General features: G+C 49.2%; 6 protein-coding genes across 6 annotated transcripts; 5 read left to right on the top strand and 1 right to left on the bottom strand.

Annotated features, from left to right (window-relative positions):
- Window positions 1-406: 406 nt before the first annotated feature.
- BP5553_05559 (Cysteine proteinase) lies at window positions 407-8,383 on the bottom strand (the record flags this gene model as incomplete). The annotated part of the gene is made up of 7 exons (XM_032014182.1): window positions 407-519; window positions 576-632; window positions 687-3,709; window positions 3,756-3,862; window positions 3,914-7,433; window positions 7,484-7,643; window positions 7,690-8,383. 7 exons carry the CDS (start codon window positions 8,381-8,383, stop codon window positions 407-409), a joined length of 7,674 nt encoding a protein of 2,557 aa, XP_031870782.1.
- Window positions 8,384-10,171: 1,788 nt separating this feature from the next.
- Window positions 10,172-11,121, top strand: BP5553_05558 (uncharacterized protein; the record flags this gene model as incomplete). Its single annotated transcript, XM_032014181.1, has 3 exons — window positions 10,172-10,242; window positions 10,298-10,348; window positions 10,416-11,121. The coding sequence occupies 3 exons, from the start codon at window positions 10,172-10,174 to the stop codon at window positions 11,119-11,121; spliced, it is 828 nt and encodes a 275-aa protein (XP_031870781.1).
- Window positions 11,122-11,667: 546 nt separating this feature from the next.
- Window positions 11,668-12,312, top strand: BP5553_05557 (uncharacterized protein; the record flags this gene model as incomplete). The annotated part of the gene is made up of 1 exon (XM_032014180.1): window positions 11,668-12,312. The coding sequence occupies one exon, from the start codon at window positions 11,668-11,670 to the stop codon at window positions 12,310-12,312; it is 645 nt and encodes a 214-aa protein (XP_031870780.1).
- A 1,233-nt stretch (window positions 12,313-13,545) lies between these two features.
- On the top strand, window positions 13,546-14,396 carry BP5553_05556 (Uncharacterized protein; the record flags this gene model as incomplete). The annotated part of the gene is made up of 2 exons (XM_032014179.1): window positions 13,546-13,801; window positions 14,026-14,396. 2 exons carry the CDS (start codon window positions 13,546-13,548, stop codon window positions 14,394-14,396), a joined length of 627 nt encoding a protein of 208 aa, XP_031870779.1.
- An 833-nt stretch (window positions 14,397-15,229) lies between these two features.
- On the top strand, window positions 15,230-15,843 carry BP5553_05555 (uncharacterized protein; the record flags this gene model as incomplete). The annotated part of the gene is made up of 2 exons (XM_032014178.1): window positions 15,230-15,564; window positions 15,648-15,843. The coding sequence occupies 2 exons, from the start codon at window positions 15,230-15,232 to the stop codon at window positions 15,841-15,843; spliced, it is 531 nt and encodes a 176-aa protein (XP_031870778.1).
- A 478-nt stretch (window positions 15,844-16,321) lies between these two features.
- BP5553_05554 (uncharacterized protein) lies at window positions 16,322-19,132 on the top strand (the record flags this gene model as incomplete). Its single annotated transcript, XM_032014177.1, has 3 exons — window positions 16,322-16,596; window positions 16,648-18,435; window positions 18,487-19,132. The coding sequence occupies 3 exons, from the start codon at window positions 16,322-16,324 to the stop codon at window positions 19,130-19,132; spliced, it is 2,709 nt and encodes a 902-aa protein (XP_031870777.1).
- Window positions 19,133-20,821: the final 1,689 nt, after the last annotated feature.

The following is a 20,821-nucleotide window of genomic DNA, read 5'->3' as shown; positions in this document are numbered from 1 at the left end:
TCTGCCAGTCTGCCGTGATGATAACACTCGATACTTTATCTGCGCCATCTCGTCCAGCGCCACACCGAAAAAAACGCCAGCCGACACATCTAAACACCAAACATTAATTAAACAAGTCAACCCGGAAACACAGCAAACTCCATCTCCGGCCATGTAATCCATCCGTTTCGGCTTATCATCCATATGCCTAGCAAATCCAATGGTACTAGTCCCCAAATACACATATTGCTAAGCTTCCTAGGATCAATCGAGTACGCCCAACACCGAAGTTCTATGCAATCCAGCAGATTATCATTATCAGTTTTTTCCTTTCCGGGCAATTTGCCAATCCGATCCTTAGGACGACCGGTAAAAAGTACGCTTTGGATTGTGTTTAGAAAAAAGGCCGTAAATTAGGTGCAGAAGTTTAGAGCTGAACCTCTGCGTCATTGAGGTCATCTGCGAGAGGTGCACAGAGCTCAGTGATGCTTTCGCCCATGGGTTCAGATGAGCCATACTCATCATCTGATCCGGCCCAGTCTAGTGATATATGTTAGTACACAGGCCGCAATATCTAGATACAATATTACACTTACCAGAGACCTCCTCATCTGCTTCATCGACAGTGTATTTCTTGAGAGCAGGAAGTACAGCTGTAGATTGTTCATTAGCTATGTGACAACAGAGCCGCTGAGAAAATAACTCACATGCTCTGAGGTCGTAGAACCGACGCGTCAGAAGATCCATCTTCTCCTCATCAAAGAACATTTCGCAGTTTTCAATCACGGTCAAGATGCTGACCAGAGTCGCCCTAACAGCTTGCTGGCGTGGCTGAACATAGGCATCGTTCAAGTAATCAAGACAAGCGATGCCGAGCCTCTGCGCCGCTTCAGTAACCAGTGTTGCCATCTCAGCGTCTTCAAGAGATGATCCATAGGCAGTATCAGCTCCTTGTCCGAAAATTAGCTCTTGGAGAAACTCTTCCGTCTCGGTCCTGACAATATGGTCATAGTAGGTCAGCAAACCTGGGCCCCAATACCGAATCTCATCTAGGCAAAGCTTGAAGATCAGCTTGGGCGGGATGTCGATGTTCCTGGTAGACGGCAATTTAACAATTCCTTGGAAGAATCGTAAAAATTCCTTGCCATCGGCATTGTCAAGATGGCTCGCAATCTTTGATATATGCTGTATCAAGTAACTCAACCTAGATGACTCCGAATATTCACAATACACCAGAGCTGCTCTTAGGAATGCGCCGCAGCTAATCCCGGTCGTCCCCTTTCTGATGCCATGCATAATAGCTTGGTGGATAAAGACATCAAGATCATCTTCTGGCCACAGCAGTAACATGATGAGGATGCTCCTGGTCGCCGGTTGATTCTGGTTGATCTGTAGAAGTTTTTCAACAAGGATATGCGAGTTACTTTTGGTCCAATGCTGCGTCAGATAATCGCGCTCCATGGTAGTCAGTGGAATCGGTTCCCCATTGGCTGCTAGGTCGAAACGTTGCGCATGGTCAAGTAGCGGGTCTTGTGAGAAATCGCAAACTTCCAACAGCCTATGAAGAAGTCCAATGACACTATCAAACGACACTGGTCTTGTAGCTACGCGCTTGGAGATGATATTAAGCATCCGTGAGAGCTGAGGCGTAAGGTTCAACAGAGGATCAGCACTAACAATCTCTAGAGTCCTCCGAAGATAACCCCTGTCCAAGAGGAGGGCAGCTTCTAATTCCCCAAGAGTAGCAATGCTAACTAGGAGGCCAAAGTACTCTGGCCAAGCACGGCAGTTGGAATGAAACATATCCCAGAGTCGGTTGAGACCCCCGACGACTCCCTGGATGAGCTGTGGGTCATTGTCTGCCTCTTCCTCTGAGACAGATTCATCTTCATTGAATCCATACGCATAAGGTGCCTCTGCTTTTACCTTGATCAAGGACGCGAGGATGGAAGAAGCAGTCTCATTGCGAACCACGGTATCGGGGTTTCGTAGGAGCAGATGGCGAAGCGCTTCGGGATACCCACTAAACCATTCCAGGTTGTCCCGAGTACACTCTACACAGCTGTTGCACACCTGCCTGATCGCAACAGAAAAAGTCTGAAAATCAGGAATGTCTTTAGTTCGAGCAACGACTTGATCCAGGTGATTGAGGGCAGCGAACATGGCGGTCCGCTCCCGCTGGTGTTGGAGAGAACACTGGCCACCGCCAAGCTTCTTGACGTTCAATAGCATCTTAGAAACGAATGCTATATGTGATGGATCGTAGAGACAATATTTCCGCATTAGCAGTTCATTCTCCATTGAAATTTGGTTAGAAATCCCTGCGGGTAGGGGTAGTCGAATAGGACTTGCTAATTGAGACTTCTCCAGGGTCTGCTTTTGAGCAGCAAGAACAGACGACCGCTGATAAAACAGCATGTACGCGCTATAATTTTTGTCGTACGTCATATTGCCGTTATCGACAGAACTGCGATAGTCAATGCCTCCAAAGCAAGAGTTATCCATACAACTTGGCTCCCATGGGGTAACTGAGTCATCGTTAAATTCAACCCAGTTGTCCTTGTCGCCGGTCGAAGGTCTCTCGCGGATGTAGGAGTAATAATGTCCAGATTCGGCGGTTCCAGCATGGACCAGAATACCGACTAACTCAAATATGTCCTCTGGGATGTCTTCGGGGCTGTCCATGAGATGTTCCACCTTGTAGGGTCGCATGTCAAGCTTGTTGGGAAATGAAAAATAATCGTTGATCTTACTGCGTTGCAGAGTTCTCAAGTTGAAGTCAAATCTCTTTAAATGGAAGATCAGATTGTCTGGGATGTCTTTCAGGCATGCTCGCTTAACAGCGTCAACATGTCGATCGCACGTCGAGCACTTGTATTTGTTGTCTCCTTCCATTATCTCGCCATCAACATAAGCTTGAAGACTCTCCTCTAAGCTGCTCTTGCCTTTGATGTCACATTGGATCGCTGAAAACACCTCTAGTCGCTCAGAGATGTGGGGGCATTCCTTCGACTTGACTTGCTGTACTAGCTGGCCACCATAGAAAGATCGGAACTTCTTCTTTGCCTCAGAAGCGAGGATCTGGCTTTCCCAACGATCAAAGAGGAGGTTGTAGAATTCATCGACATCCATCTGGATAGTCACATCTATGGGCGTCTCATCGTAGGTACGGATGGAGCTAGCAAGATTTTGAGGATCCACAAATCTCGTAAGACTGTTCTGCATATTTGCAAAGAGTATCTGTGTCTCAGACAGCAGCTTCTGGGAAGCACCCCCATCGGCAACTAGGGCATTCAACATGAACTCTCGAAAGGGAACATTCATGAAAAGTTGCGTAAAAAGAGAATTGAGGTAGCAGGTATTTGAGAGGTTCCTCAATCCCACATAACCGGTGGGTGATCTAATAGATTTGCTCCTATCAAACAAATAAGGCAAGTCATAGTGATATGGCCCTTGTCGAACGTCAGCTGCGTTATTTCCTTGGATAAGCTCGTACGTACCATCTTCAATAGCGTCATCGTATGGCACGAGATCCGATATATTTTTCAATATAATTTCGTATTGAACAGGATTGTCCTTAACGAGCGAGAATACTGTTTCAGACATGGCATGTCGAGTTATTGGATTCAATAAGGGAATTCGTGGCAAAAAGGCGGTGTCGTTATCGTAGCTCTCTGCAAGATGCGTCGCTGGAAACAGGTGCTTCTGAAACAGCTGGGTTCCAATAGAACTAGACATGTCAATAAACCACCAGCTTCGGGCAATGCCAGACTTACCTGCATGACATGGATTGCTGAGATGCCTTTGCGAATGAGGTGGCACACAACAGAAGGTTCGTCAAGCCTTGAGCCACCAAGTCAATACTTTCTGGATGACCGACACTCTGAAGGCCGACAATTAGCGGGATGGGATGATAAGATTCGAAATTAAATACCTCGTTACACTCGTGTGAGAGAAGTAGAGAACCCCAGTGTTTGACAAGATCTTCGAGGTTTAGAAACTCAAGTGATGTCTCAGCCAGCTTCTTGAACAATGTCTGGCCAAGGAAAAATATCTCCTCGCAATGCAGGGGTTGGTGAGCAGCCTCCAGAATTAAGGTAGCTACCATGGGCCAAAATTCTACCACGAAGCTCATGGTAGAAACCTGAGCAAGGCTTGGCGTAAAGGTGCACTTGTTAACAATTTGCTTCACTACACTCTTCCTAATAACTGGCCGCGGATCCTCGAGGAGTAAATCACGGAGCAGGCTCTTCCGCTTTAGGTGGGACACAAAAGAATTCCATAAGTCGGAATTATGAAGCGAGGCCTCTAAAAGTGCCTCAAATATACTCCAGGTCAGATGCACAGAGTTTGGTGTAGTTGCAGCTGATTTTGTGTCGTAGAGGAGTTGCAAAAGCCGTTCTTGCAAAGTTTCGTTGAGATAGGGAGCTATGGAGACAGGTAGTATCGGTTCCTTCAGGAATTGCACCAAGCAATCAATTAGATGGAGTGCAAGGCAGTCTCTCAGCTCTTCGCTTCCAGAGGATCCAAGGACATCCGGGTCCGAAATTGCGGCAACGACCAATGAAATCGCTCTCGCCATTGCCGAGCTCTTGACCCCCCCTTTTTGAGATTGGCCTGCAATGTATTCTCGAAGTGTATGTATCGCATATAGTGACTTGAATGGCTGGCCCTGAGGAAAGATTTCGGTATAGGATGTTGCCTCGGAGTCAAAATCCGTGAGTAGACGATCATAAACGGGGAACTTGATTAAGAAGTAGTATATCTCCTTAGCGACACTCTCATGCATGCTCAAGCAACTCCACAGCTGTTCAAAGTGTTTCATGATCTCTAATTCGAGTGTCATCTTGTTGCCGTCCGATGCAACAGAGCCATCAGTATTATCACAACGTTGGATCAACACCAGGCCATTAAGATTTAAGTCCGCAAGCGATTTGCAAACTTCGATCTCATCCGGGTCGAATTCTTTCCCTCCGTAGTAGACTTTGTAATTCTGAAAGCCGGTAGCCTTCTGAAGGCTGGCAAAGAGAGACGCAGCCGTGTTTAATTTGCCGAGGGTTAGGCTCCTGATTTCAGTGTGAGTGTTACCATCGAACGACTGATATTTGACAGTTAACGGATCGCCCTCTATGGCACTCGATGCAGCCGACACAGAAACTTTGGGTTTGGGTATCGCAAAGTGCGGCTTGGACTGGTATGACTTCAAGAACTCCCGCAAAACAGCCAAAGACCTCGCAAATATTCTCTCCTGTTCCTGAAATTGGGCTTCGGAGGGAACTATGACCATGCCATCCTCTTCCCCACTCAATGCGCCATCGCCAAATGACTTGAGTTTGGATGCTGCTGCTGCCAGCTGCCTCAAGCAGCGATCAACCAGGGCGAGATGGATATTCCTCGCTCTAGGTCGTGGCACAGAAGCAATGAGGGGGTTATCAACGTAAACTTCGACGAGTATGTTGATGGCTGCAGCATCGATCGTGTTCGGAGGTGCATTCAAGATCATCCGCCATATCTGCTCAAGTGCAGGTGATTCAAATGAATCATTGTCAGGGAAATCATTAGTGGCCTCCTCAAGCCAAGCTGTAACCGCTGCTCGCGCAAATTCCAACGCTCCAGTCGTAAAGCAGTGGGGGGGCAGGTTTGGGAGGTATTCCTCGAAGCAAGTTGAAATGAAGATATTGTTCGGGGACTTCTTTGCTGCACTATTGAAAATTGTCCATGCTGTGTTGCGGTGGACAGCGTTTTGAGATTCGCTACCCACGAGATTCGCCCAAAGACGCTGCCCAAGATCCGGCGAGATAGTACCCGGTTCTTGCAATATTACTAAGTGGAGCAATTCTCGACGTGCTAGACTTGCCGGGGTGCTTTTCTCAGGTGAATGCTGATCGCTCATAGTAGAATGCTCTAGTTCTTCGACAAGTAATCTCGTGAGACCATGCTCAGCCGTCAGTAGATGCAAGTCGGTCGCCAAGTTTGGCCGGAGAAGGACATTGAGAATGCAGATGCTGCCTGGTGCCGTGGAAGTTCGCAAGGATATATCCTCTATGCAGCTTTCATATATCGACTTGCGCGTACTGCCTGTGGGCCCATGCACCAGAAGGTCACGGAAACGTGGCACTGCAAAGTTTTGGATTTCTAGGTGCCCAGCCGGAGACTCCGCAGTGGTAATTGACGACTCGCGAATGAGCCTAACGCATAAATCATATGGTGCAGCATCAACATGCTGGATGCCATCTTGGATGCCTTTGGTGATGATATTTCGGAGAAGATGTTCGCAAAAGTCGCGCATGTGTGTGTTGAATGCCTCGATGGGAAGATCACCTGCTTTCTGGCAGATATAGAGGAGAGCTTGGTAATCGTACAGATTCATACACTGCTTGATCATTCGCAGAATTGATTCCACCACTCTGGGGTCCTGACTGCTCATAACTGTCTGCCATATCCTATCGGTCACCTGAGCAGTGTAAGTTTTCGTCACGATTAAAAATCCTAGGATATTGTGGCTCTCGTTGATGATCTCGGGATGAGATCCAATGCCAACGATATAATCAACAAGCTTGTGTTCGAGGACGAAATTGGCAAAGGAGAGGAGCACTGGGCTTCGAGGTGGATCATCTCCCTTGCTCGTGTTGTAGAGATGAAGCAGGTCTCCGCACATTGTCGTTACTCCAACCACGCGTAATTGCATTTGCGCCGACGTGAGAAGCTTCTCCAGAATAGTAAATCTCCACTCGTATGAAATAACTTTGGGTAATTGCTTTCTAGAAAGTTGGGGGTGTTCCTGTTGTCGGCGTTCGAGTAGTTCTCGAATCGCATCGTTCTCCGAAGCAAAACTATGACTTAGAACGTGTGTTAGGCTCACCAAATGATGGTGGGCCGCATCAGGTGCTAGACAAGTCACATGTTTGTCGATGATCAACTCTAAGCCGGCGGACATAACTTTGAAGAACTCGTATCCTTGGGAGAGATGCTGTCGAGTGCTTTCGACATATTGTCGACCAGGCAACTCCTCTAGAATACCTGCTGCATCAATCACGGTCTTGGCAACCAACCGACAAGGGTCTACCAGGCTGTCAATGGACTTTGGCAAGCGAGGAATCAACCTAAGCTGGCCCCTAACCAACTTCGTCAGGTTTGGGATTGACCCTCCTTCTGCTTGAAAATTGCTTGTCATCAAGGCGACATCATCATCCCAGTTCCAGTTATAGTGTGTTTCTAGATTCTTGCCAATATGGGACGGCTCCTCTTTCCGAAGTAGAAAACCATAAGCCGAAAGAATTTTCCGAGAACTAAGGTCGGGCTCTTGGTCAATATTCTCGTCCTGGGTATGGAATGCGAGGGTTTTCACATCCATAGACACAAATCGGCCGGTGATCCTAGAAAATTGGCAAAACATATCTGTCACGGCCTGGCGTCCTGGTCGGCTTCGTTGAAGGAACTGGCCAAAGAAGCGGCTTATAGAATTAGCAGACGCACACATAGGTTCCAGGGTGATAACGGTTACCTCCGTGCATTCAGCGCCCAAAATATCTCAGGGAATACCGGCCAGAACTCTCGATATTTGGTATAATTTTCATACCGCGTTTGAGAATCAGTTGTAAATAGCAAGTATTTTTCCATCCAGTCTCGGAGCTTGCAAAAGGCCTCTTCTGAGGGAACATCATCTATCCAAGTCAGTGATAGTTCATTACAGCCCGGTAACAGACATACCGAATTGTAGATAACGAGCCACTTTCCGCGCACCGTCAACTAAAGAATCATCTCCAAGATATGGGAAGTCGGGCATGGGATCACTTAAGACCGCGTCCCCATCAAAGATAGCAACCGGTGGGCTCCTGCCTTCGAAATCCTCATCGTCCTCACTTATCGGCACCAGTTCAATTGTGGGACTCCCGGTCGCAGATGGTGAGGATGAAGGTGTCTCGATTGGTGGGATAGCAGACAAGGCATCTGCATCACTCTCAGACCCCACGCTAACTCTTGTACCTGAGTCCTCTCCGCCGTCGACCATCTTGGAAGGGGTAGTCGGAGAAGGTGGGGACGAGGGGATCGACTCAAGAGGGCGGGCGGTCCGCAGATTGATGGTGACTCTGCTGGACGTAGGTTCCGGCAGCGGGGATTTGGAGGGGATTCGTGTGGGAGTGCGAGGCAGGGCAGGGTCGGCTTCGCTGCTGGTGCTGGTGCTGGTGCTGCCGGCGCGGGGAGATCTGGATCTGGACGGGGAGCCAATATCTGAATTGCGGGAGGTATCCACGGACTGGCTGCGAGAGCCTCCACGGGAGACGCGTTGTCGTTTTCTAGAAGAAGTCTCGGTTTCGTCGAAGGGATTGGGCCGAGTTGAGCAAGGCTCTGAAGAGGCCGCACGTTCTCGCGACAGCTCAGTTGGCTTGTGGTCGTGGTCCATTGGGCAGGTCAATAGAGGGCAGAAGGTAGAATGTGGGGGAGAGGCGGCGAGAGGCAGAGCGGTAGCACTGCCAGCAGAGAGCTCAAGGGCTGCTTAATGCCCAGCAGAAGGGCATGCGGTGGCCTCGCCGATTCCCATGCGTAGCGGTGGAAGGTCAACGGCGAAGCAGTCGGTGAAGTGCAGGCGACGAGATGAGAGCTCCAGCGTCATCGACGAGTGGCAGGACGGGGATCAGGCTGCGCGTTGGTTGTGGGTGGAGACGTCGAACAGGCAAAGAGAGCGACAGGAGGGAAGCGGAGCTTGGGGAATAATTCAAGACCAGCTGAAGGTGCAGGGTAAAGGGTGAAGGGTGAAGGTAAAGGGAGAAGGTAGAGGGCAAACGGAAGATGAAAGCAAGCAAGAGACAGCGATATCAGCCTGTGGAAAGACTACCAGGCAGAAGCTCGCTGGACGTTGGCAGCTTGGGTTGGCAACTTGGGGAATTTCGTGAAGCTCTGGCTCTGGCTCTTGATCTGCCCAGGACTCTTATCGCAGATCGCAGAGCCCCTCCCTCTCTCCCTGACGCGTCGAGCGATGCGGGTAGGTGGCTGTGGTGCCTGAGGCTGCACAAAAAGGCTCCTTAGGCACCAGGAGGTCCCAGAGTGTAGCGGCTAGCGGCTAGCTTATGTCACCAGTGGGTGACTAAGGTGGTAGCGGGGCCGGTGATCGCTTCGGATTGGTCAGCGGGGGGGTGCACGTTGTTTGTCCTTCAGCACCCTGACGGTTTGATATACATCTGCTGCTACTGCCAAGGTATGTACATGTTAATAAATCAGCTATACGGTACTACGTACGAGTACTACTAGATGCTACTTTCGTACACTATTGATAACTAGTACAATATAAAATACGCAGCGCGCAGTATTGGCGTAAGGCTACCTTCTACACCATACGACGGTTCTAACTCTGTAAGTTCGTGTCCCAAAGCCATGGTGATTGCTGCCTGAGGATTTAGATCGATGTCATGGTGCGTGCCCTACCCGCCTTAGGCACCTACTCCGTACTCTAGAGCTACGAAGTACCTAGGTACCCTAACTATTGCGTTACACAATGCTACTCCTCAGTACACATTGAAGGCTACGAGGATTAAATACATCCATTTTACTCGTTGTTGTTATAAATATTCCTTCCAGCCCAGCCTTTATATAAATGCTTCTACAAGGAGTGTATTTTAGATGAGGGCCCACACGAAAAAAGTACGGGTGTGCCACTAGCCGTGATTTTTGATTTTGCCTTCATTCCTTGACAGGAAAACTTCGTTGCTTCCCGGCTACATGGGAAATCGCAACATTGAATAACTACCCCTAAGCCTCCCATCGCCACCTCCCTTACCTAGGTACGTATCTACGCAGCCCCTGGGATAAGGTTAAAGCGTAGACAGCGAATAGATTCCGAGCTATCGTTGGGCTAGGCAGTTGGCTGTGGCGAGATCCAATTTGTTGCACATCGAGCAAAAGCCACACACATCACCCAGCTCCCTCCCTATTTATTGGCCAGTAATAGCAAACATACGGCGTCTTTTTTGCACGCTACCCTTCTTGGCCGGGTTACGGACCAGAACCCTTTCTTTCAAAGTCCATTCAATCTTGAAATCTTCTGCAGGCCTGTGTTTGCCTACGTGCCTAGGTACCTACTTGGTCGGCAGAGATCCCTTGCAGGCACCTAGCTTAGCAAACAAGCCCAGGCACCACGAAATTTGGAATTGCTGACCCTAACTTCAAACTTGGGGGAAACCGCCATTTCGAAGAAATGGCCAACACCACTAGCAGAAAGCTGAAGACTATCTACCAGCTCGACTCTCCTTTCACCAGCACCCAATGGTAGGCACGTTTATTTGCCACTGGGCTTATGAACAATAGAGCTCATATCTCACAGGCCGGAAATATCCCCACAGAATCAAGATACCATTCTCGAACTCCTTTGCAGGTATGCCAGGACTCCCTATTCCTTCCGGAATTCAACCTGTTGAAACGATGGTCTAACCTGAGCGCAGCCTCCTCTCTCCAATCGGGCGATGGCGTGCCAATCACATCACGCCCTCAAAAGGGAAGCGAAGCAAGAAGCGTAAGAGACAAGAAGCAAAATCTGAAAATCTTGCTTCAATTGACCCAACACCTCCACCTCCTGAGTTGGCTTCTTTTGCGGTTGTTGGATTAAGCGACATAACTCGAAAGCTTCAGGCCTGTTCCCAACCCTCACTGCCCACTCCTCCTATGGAAGGTGCGCCGAATAAGCTCACTCCACATGAACCAGAGACTTCTGGTCAGAATGTCACTCCGACAGACCCCGAGAAACTCCCAGAAGAAGTCCCGGCCATTGCACCTACTCCAGTCCACTTCTCCATAATCTTCGTCTTAAGACCATCCCAAGCAACAATCCTCCACGACCATCTTCCACAGTTGGTTGCAACAGCATCGTCTGTGTTCCCCCAATTGCCAGCAACACGGCTTGTCCAGCTGCCAAAAGGGTGTGATGCTCGACTCTGCGAGGCTCTCCGGCTCCCAAGAGTGTCGTTCATAGGCCTCCAAGACAACGCACCGCACTCAAAGTCCCTGGTTGATTTTGTTCGGGGTTGTGTGCCAGGGGTCGAGGTATCATGGATTCGGGAAGCTAGGAAAGCCGACTATCTGCCAGTCAAGATCAATGCAATAGAAACGTTAGCCCCGGTAGCAAAAGCAAAAGCGAATAAAGGTTCTTAGACTCACAGTTGAAGGTCTAAATTTCAGATCTTATAGGTCAAATGATCTATGTAAAGAAGACCATCAGACATCTGCGGCCTAACGTCATCTCCCTCCTCGTTGCCCCTTTTTCAATATGGATCACGTTCTTGAAGCACACTCTTGGACTTCCACATGGACCAGCACGCAGTAGTGTCTAAGCAAGTCGATGATAATATCATAGTCCCACTATTGAGCCTCAGAGTTGACCAGGTGGAATCCCAGTTGACCTCTTTTTTCCGGTGAAACCGCCCCGGTCCTGCGGATAGCGTCGCTCAGCAATCAACGATGACTACTTAGGTCTCTACCTACTAAGGCAGTCGCCGCGACAACAACAGACTTCCTTCCAGATTCCGCTCACTAATCCGCTTTTATTTTCTATAAATTGTCTAGATTTTCCCGTCTTACATTCTTTCCCACAAACAACCGCAAACGCATGTGCCCTACCATGCACTAGCAATCGTCATAGCAAGCATCCTCCTTTGACTTCCTCCTTGATCTCATTGCCACGAGATAAAGAGCAACACAATGGAAGACAACTGGTACCTCAACCGCGATGCTTCTCGCAGAAATCTTCCATCCAGCTCAGAGACCCACGTAACTGATGAAGTCGACCTTCTATCACCAGGTTTTGTCACAACCCCACCTCCTCGCCCATCCCCTACCCCAGCAACTATGGGTCCTCCTCCTCCTCCTCGTCCATCTCCACCTCTAGCAGCTAGGCCAAAGCCAAACGGGTATGTTTGTCCTCCAGAGGGTATCAATGGGCACCACATCCACCCTTTCTTCACCCCCCCTCCTTGTCTCGGTCCTATTGAGCTGGCCCTGCGCCCCAAGCCATTGGCTTTGCAAGGCGCGCAGACGTCCTCCATTGCTCTGCCCGCCGTCCAGCAAGAACAGGGCTGTGATACCGTTGCCAAACCTGCATTTGACAATAATGCCCAGCCAGAGGGTACCAAACCTTCCTCGAACGACGGTCCTTCTGCCAGCACTCCGGACTCAGGCACCTCTACTGGACAGGCCACCGATAGCCACACCGAAGAGGAGGGTGCCAGCGCTATTACCTCGTCTTTGGATGCGGCAAAACACGAAAATCTATTGTTGTTCCAGCGCAGTAGATTTTACATAGCGCCTCGCGACTCCAGCTATTATCAACAACAGTCCCGGCGTTAGAAGAGGATACGGCTTCCATTGAATCAACTCCATAACGGAACGGAACGACTTTGGGAAGGTGAAAAGGGAGTCAGGCTATCGACATGGTGAGCTTCCTCCATCCCAACTCAGATTAAGGGGCTACAGTTGACATGTTTGGACAGTCCATTCCAATGGGAGACAGTCACTCAACTCCTTTATCCTCTATCTACCCTCGCTCTTGACTACATTCCTCTTGGTCACTTGTTTGAAGTTGTTTCTTTCAGTTGGAAAATACTTCGCGTTTCCTAGCTCGTTTGGTTCGATATCGCTTTGAAGGCCCCAGAAATACCCCCTTTTCCCCGACGCACCTAGTTATCTAGATGTGGCTAGCTTGGAGTTACACAGTTTGCACGGCTCAACAAGAGCGTATTGTTGGCATGTACCTAGGTTCAATCAAATCAAATCCACGTTTCCACCAAATACCAGCCATCGAGTAATTTCTACTGTAGTGGTTAGTGACAGCTCTGCACCTCAACAGGTCTTTTATCAAGTCGTTCACATAACTGGTGAATACCTACGAGGCCAACTAGCTAATTCATCGCAAACCCAACGATGATACCTTTGTAATATGTAATCTGTAGCAAAACCCGGAGGTCGACGAAGTGAATTATCGTCGCCACTCAAGAGGAGTGGCCAGCTTGCCAGGGCTTACAAGCTAACCATATATATATGCCGAGTAACGAAGTCGAGAGTTAATCCAACGTAAGCAATACGCAGGGACGGACGTCGCAGGGACATCCGGGCCCTTCGACTTGGGTGGCTCGATTCACAGTCCTTGTAGTAGGTGGGCACGAGGGTCTCCATGTTGGTGCCGTCGACGATTGTCATCCCGCGTAGGGCCACCATGCCGGACTGCTCGGGGACAAAGTCCCACGACGCGAGGACCCGCGAGGCGTTGGGCTTGATGGTGATGCTGATGGCCGCGCCGACTTCGTACAGCAACGAGGATTGTTCGAGGATCTTGTTGGTTTTTGTGGTCCCAGGGATGCAGACACAGACGTCCTTCCCCTTCTAGATGCAGACGCCGTCGAGGGGGTTACACAACAACGTCGTGCTTAGAAATGGCTTCTGTCCAGCGGACTTTCGGCCTCACACCACTTTGCCCGCCGGCTGGAATATATATGTATATATAGTGACGGACATTCCGTGTTCAAAACGCTGACTCCCAACCATACCTTAAACCATCACCACCACCACAAGCCATAAACCAAAATGCCGACCGTCCTGATCGTCGGAGCCACTGGCAACATCGGCACCTCGGCTATCTACGCCGCTCTGCGCTCCAAACTCCACGTCCTCGCCATCGTACGCAACCAGGCTTCGGCGGAGAAGCTGTTCGGCAATGTAGGAACTCGCGAGGGCATCACGACGGTAGAGGCGGACATCATGTCTGATCGGGGAGTGAAGGATGTAGTAGAGAAAGTACGCAAGGGGGAGTTGCCGGCATTCCAGCATGTTTATTCTGCGGGTGAGTCTCTACTTCATCGGAGTGTTAATACGATAGTGTTTTGGCTGACGAGAAGAGTAATTGTGTGATCGGCAGCTGGCGGGCTGTTCGAAACGACGTCCATACTTGATCTCACCACGGAGGACCTAAGGAAGCATATGCAGGTCAATTTTGAGCCGAACCTTCGTGAGTGTGGCCATGCCGTAGGAATACACAGGCATAAAAGAACTTATACGTGTCGACAGACGCCTATCAGGCGACTATCCCCTATCTTCTCGAGCAGAACGACCCTACGAGCACCTGGACGCTCTGCACAGGCGCTAGCGGAGATAATGGGAGTCGCCCAGCAGCTAGTATGACCCAGGGCGCGCTATACTCCTTGGCGAACGTGGCATGTATCGACAACGCGGACACGAATATCCGCTTCAACGAGGTCTACCTCGGCTTGTTCGTGATGGCAGGTACTGCAGCGGAGCAGTACGGGGTAATGAAGGCGTCGGAGTTTGCTATTATATACGAGAAGATCTTGGCCCGCCCAGATATTATAGGTTGCCGCGTGAAGGTGTGCCAGCCGGAGGATTTGACGGAGTTGAGGTTCACGAAGAAGTTAGAGTAGGAGGCGAGTGGTATAGTTTAGAGTTACTATTATTATAGCGCGAGTTTATATCGCGAGGTATAATCGGTTCCTTACAATATTCGTCACGTGATAAAACACTCTAGTAATTCAATTACTTATAGCTTTACAACTACTCTATTATATATGACTTAAAATAAACTAAATTAAAGCTACTAGTAGTTCTTAGGACTAACTATATCTTTATATTCTATATAGAAAAACTTAGAAAGGAGTTTAATAACTTACTTCTAGAATAAAGGAACGACGAACTTATAGAAGTTTACTACTAAAGGAACACTAAATAAGAAGTAGAACGAATACTCTTACTTTTATATACTAAGTTGATCTACTTTATCTGACGGGATGATTCAATCCTGGGACTCACGGCCTTGGGAGTTGAAGCGGGGGGACTCTTGTCGGTTGTTCAATTGGCCATGAAAAGGGGTTTGCCATATACTGATATTGCGGAGCTTTGTTATCACGCATCCAAGCTTGAACAAGGGGTGAGTATATCTGTTTGCGGAAGTACCAACACGCAGCTAGAAGAAGCAAAATTAGTAATAATTATTCAACAAGGAGTATTCGTAGAACGTACTATCTAACTATTGTACAATTTGTTTTAATAGAATAAGAATAATTAAATAATAATTAAAATAAGAGGAAAGAATCGATTCGGAATTTTTGCCGAGCCTGCGCTCGTGTAACCTTGCTGCTGGGTGCAAGCCACTATCACCTGAAAAGAGGGGTCGCGTATCTCCTCCCAAAGACAAGCTTCCTACTTCAAGTTCTCAACCGACTTCAAATATTCAAAGAGATTGAAGAACAATAGAAACATGGCAACCGAAGTAGGAGGCTTCATACAATACGCCGGCCCATTATCCAAGATACCGAAAGACTCCCCTGGCTTCCTCCTCTTCTCGCAATATGTAGCCGCCATCGACGCACTTGATCGCTCTTCTCAACTTGCCATCCAACTCCAACACATCCTTTCTCACGACGCAGTATTCGTGACAAACGGAGGTCCTCCGGTACCTGCAGCGCAAGTACCAGAGATGCTGAAGATGCGAGAGGGGATGCTGGCCGAATTCTATCACTTAGATGATATCAAAGTCGTGTTCATGGAATATGAAGATGGGAGGATGAATTTGATGTGCGAGACAACTTCCGTGTGAGTCAATCCAGGATTTACGTCGACCAAAACAAGAACTACTTTCGAAGTAATACATGGCTGACGGATATGAGTTGCCGTAGATCGGTTTTCAAAGGCGACGAGAAGAGGGAAGACGTGAAGGTGAATGAGTTGTTGATCTTGCAATTGGCTCCAGCGAATGATGGATTGGGTGTTGGGGGTCTTTGGGTTACGGAAGTGAAGACTTACATGGACGCCGGGCCTGTAATGACGAAGGCAAAAGCAGTGAGAGAAGCAACGAGAGATTGTGTCAAATAATTAAGACCAGATACCAGGAGCCCATCACGGCCCCCTGGAGCCCGTTCTGGCTCCCCTGAATCCTTCTCGCCAGGAGTTGACGCTCTCGACTATAGTGCGAACGGGGGTGACTACATCCTAGGCAAGAGGGGTGAGCAGAGGTGAGGTGGTGGAGTGTGTACAAGACAGCTGGTGAGGATGGGCGAGGTGGAGGTGAAGCGAGGGTGAGCAGGAGAGAGATATATATATATATATATAGATTGGCGCGAAATAACACAGAGTACGCGACTTGCCTCAAACAGCTTAATAAGGCACTCCTGCGCAAGCGTAGAATTCCCCGGCCTAACCCATTAGGGCTGGGGCACCGCCACAGGGGTTACCTAGTCAATCTCCGCAAAGGGTCGCACGACACATGTCCGCTTACGGCAATAGGCGCCGGGTGCTACCTTAGCTATTCAGCCTTCCGCCAACCTAGCTTCACTTTGGCGTGTATGGCATCATGAAATCTCAACGGTCCTGGGCAGAGATTCTCGCCTTTCGCCATTTCTTCACTTCCTCGTTTCAATACTCCGTCATCGTCACCTCGATACTCCTCGCCAAAGTCTTGCACCTCTTTAGCCATGTCACTTCGCTACCCCCTTTGTTATTTCTCTTATACCTCCCGACTTACCTGGCCTTGGACGTCGTCGCCGCTGCAGCGACGTGGAACCTGGTCCACCTGAAATGCCATGGCCTGCTCTCAGTGTTCCTCTCGCTGGTCCGACGGGTCATCTGGTGAGTTCAGCTGTGCAAGGCAGTAGTAAAACCCTCACTAATTGGCTCAAGCCTGGGCATTATAGGAGCGGCATCATGTCAGATCTCCTTCTACCTCGAGATGGGTTCCGATATCAAATGGGGAGCGGCAAAGAACTTTGCGCACGATCGGGCTGGAATGAAACTCTTCATGTCCGGAAGTAAGCACGCCGCAGTTATTGCGGCCGTCATCACCATAACAGCACGGGCGATTTCCCATCCCCTATACGCCGTCACGAATATTCTCGCATCGACCGTGGTCAAGGTTATCATCCCCCGCCGGCTGCGACAACGACTATGCGGGGGTTTGGAGTATAAAGTCATACCCGGCGAAGACGAGGCTCCCGTAAGCCAGGAGGATAGGTCCTTGGATGGCGGGTCGTTGAATGCCGAGCCCAAGGCCGGTCTCGAAAATGAAATATCCGGGGGCCCTTCATGGTTGACTCGGATCATGGTACTCGCACCTATCATTACCACAGCTATACTTTTAGTAGTACGACCTCCAAATCCCCCGTTCGGCCACATGTCCGGAACTCTACCCTTCACCCTCCTCGAGATCTGGAGCCCGAGTGCACAAGCCATTTGCCGAGCCGGCCACTTGCCAGACGAAATCATCTTTCCTCTACCGCAACTGGTGTCAAGCACGCATTGGGAGCCTACCAAGGATAACTTTCCCGGATGGATGCCAAAAGCAAAAACATCCACTTCTGATCTAAAAGGATGGGATCGTACGCTTGCACAGTCATGGCTCCCTGTAGGGCGTATTAATGGTTTTGATAGATGGTACGACAATTTGTCGAGCGTTGAAGGGGTCAACTATGACCCAGTTCGTGATCCAGTACGAATTACAAACCTCGACCAAGATCTGCTTGCGCCTCTTGCAGAGCTGAGGAAGCACAATGCCACTATAAAGCATATTGTCATGATATCATTGGAAAGCACTCGAAAGGATGTCTTCCCTTTTAAGAAAGATTCGAACATTCACAATCTTGTCAAGCGATCGCACAAAACAAGCGAGAGCGCAGCAGAAGCCGATGTGCACCTGGCTACTCTGACACCGAATGCCGAGATCCTTACTGGTGAAGAGAGACGCTTTGACTTTAATAAACGGCCTATCTCCGAGTCCAGGACGTGGCGAGACACGAGTAAGGAGATGGGGGGCATCAATGTTGCTGGAGCTTTCACTACGAGTACCACAACCTTCAAGAGCATGATTGGCAGTCACTGTGGGGTCCAACCGCTACCTGTAGACTTTACAGTTGAGGCGCACGGCCATATATACCAGCCGTGTGTTCCTTCTATACTCGAGCTCTTTAACAGCAACAAAGCCAACACTTCCACCCCCTCCGAGTTTACATCGATGCCATGGAAATCCGTCTTTGTTCAATCAATCACAGACCACTATGATCATCAAGACGAGCTGAATAAGCACATTGGATTCTCAAAGGTCATAGTGAAGGACGACCTTCTTGACCCGTCTTCGAAGTACTACCCACCGACGGAAGAGGAATCAAACTACTTCGGCTTCCCTGAGTCACAAGTAAAGCCGTACTTACGCGACCTCTTCCACGAAGCTGAAGAGAAGAACGAGCGGCTGTTCCTGTCCCACTTTACGAGCTCGACCCACCACCCATGGAATGTGCCAAAGGGAGGTGGCGAAGATATTGAGTACCTTGCCAGGAACAGGTTGAAGAAGAACCATCAGCTGAACAGCTACCTGAATACAGTCCGGTATGGGGATAAGTGGATTGGGGAGGTGATGGACCTGCTCGAGGAAAGCGGCATTATAGACCAGACGCTAGTTGTTCTAGTTGGAGACCAGTAAGATTTCTTTCCTCTTTCAAGACCCCAACTGACGTGATCATCCTACAGTGGCATGGCTTTCCGCGAAGACTCCAAAGTCTACAGCACCTTCGAGAATGGGCACATCACCAACATGGAAGTCCCGCTGGTATTCTTCCACCCCAAACTCCCCCGTACCCAGCTCGACGTTAGGACGACCTCTCTCTCCATAATTCCCACCATCCTCGACCTCCTAATCTCCACCGACTCCTTAAACTCCCAAGACCTAGACATCGCGAGCAACCTCGTCCACCAATACGAAGGGCAGAGCCTGATCCGGCCCTACCAGACAACCAAGAACGGCCGCCAAGCATGGGTCATATCGGTCCTCAACGCCGGCGCCGCCCTCCTCTCCATCTCCACGAGCGCCTTCCCCTTCCGGCTCATCATACCCGTCTGCAAATCCGGGCTGTACAGGTTCACATCGACGGACGTGGACCCGCACGAGCTCACCCCCACCGAAGCCAACTCCATCCTCGATTTAACCGCGCTGGTGGCGAAACTCAGCCCCGAGGCGGCGGCCTGGGTCGTGGATGCCGAGAAGGTCGGGAAGTGGTGGGTGCTGGAGCAGAGGAGGCGCTGGAGGTATCATGGCGCAGCGCGGCAGGAGGATATGACGGCGAAGCAGATGCAGGGTGCGGGGACGGAGCCGAAGAAGCATTGGTGGAATACTTAATATATTGTTTTTATAGTGTACTAAAGATTGAATTCACTTCACTGCATGTTATAGGATCAACACGGAAAGTTAGATAGAGGGAAATAACTTGGCGTTTCTGAGAGACTGCTTTCGAGCGTTGTTAATGGCCTTCCCGTCACACTGTCTTATCCACCACCGCCAACCCCCATTCCTGTATCTTTAGTTTTCTGTTCGAAACTAATATATTAAACTCCGCACCACGATGACGCCCACTCCCCTCGGCTATGCATCTTTACCGTTCCAAACTGCTAATCGCCTTTTTGAATAGTTTAAGCATCCCGCCGTACATGGTATTGCGGTAAAGAGCTTGCCGCAATCCTTGAGACCGCGAAATTATAGTGCAAACCTGCAACACCGCAAGGTTTTTGTTGTCCGTAGAAACAAGGACGACTCAAAAACTTCAGTTTCCGATAGCGGTCTATTTTTGGTTGTATTCTGAGAGCAGACTGCAATGCAAGGTTCAACGAATAGGGGTTCTCGTGTGCGTAAATAACCGGGAATAGATCTGGACACCGTACAGTAGCCGATCATCTCACAACGCTTTTCTGTTTCTCTGTGTATAAGGAAGTGACGACCAAGTAATTGTCGGCCTTCATTTTCGATACAAGCTTTCGTCCAACTCCCTCTCTCATCTCAGTCTCAGATCGGATCAAACAAACACAGTCGGACCTCGAGCTTATCTCACCAAGTCAAAGCCAGGAAAATTCGGCTTCCAGCGAACTGAGGGAGCTCTCAAGACAAGGCACAATACATTGAGTTTAAACACCGAAATTTCAAATGCGGTCCATTGGACTAACGACGAAGAAAAATTCATCACGGAACTCATGCCTTACAATCTCAGACATAGCGAGATCTGCGACAGGTTTTGGAAAATATTTGGAACCGAACGTAGCCAATCTTCGATTAATCGGAAATATCTAACCATGAAAAGATCCCTAGATCATGGCGAACCCTCTTGCGCAATGAAACAACAATGGTGGGACAGTGATCAAGATAGATTCGTCATGGAATGGTCTGGTCGGCTGGTGGATCTCTTTCCCGCTTTTTCCAAAAAATTTGGGACTCATCGAACTAAAGCGGCTTTGACAAATAAATATTATATGTGTCGGAGCAGGAAGGGACGATTGGCGACATAGTATAAACAACGTGGATCGAAATCATAGGCAATTAATTGGTTTCTGGCTCTTGGACCCTGTTTCTATGAATTCTGCTTTCTGACAAGCTCAGGCTTCAGTACCAGTCAGGTGTCTTGACAGAAACACCTTCATACCTTCGCGTCAGGTCGTTTGATTTACCTTGCTTCAAGAACCTGCGGTATCATGGACGTAGAATCGCCTTCTTGGACGTGAGGAATGCTGATGTCACGCTTGAGACAACTCTCGAAACCACATCCGTGGCCCTTGACATCCAAAGCTGGTTCCGTCGTCCCAAGTCCAAATCCGGACCACATTAAACAAGCCGTCTTCTTACTCTTTGAAAGCCTTCTTAGTCGGAAGAGCTTTTCCGTGCGTAGAGATATGAGTTTTCCTTTTGTTGCGATTGTGTTGCTGTTCCTTTTCATGTCCTGTTGCGGCCAGCACCAACTACGAAGGGTACGGCTGAGATGTTCTGAGATTGCTATACATCTTCCTCTCGGTCACTTTGGCTCGCGCTAAGTAGGGGAAGTAA

This window comes from Venustampulla echinocandica (assembly GCF_003357145.1).
Source record: "Venustampulla echinocandica strain BP 5553 chromosome Unknown scaffold_2, whole genome shotgun sequence".
NCBI classification, from domain to species: domain Eukaryota; kingdom Fungi; phylum Ascomycota; class Leotiomycetes; order Helotiales; family Pleuroascaceae; genus Venustampulla; species Venustampulla echinocandica.
This window is presented reverse-complemented; position numbering and strand designations above follow the sequence as displayed.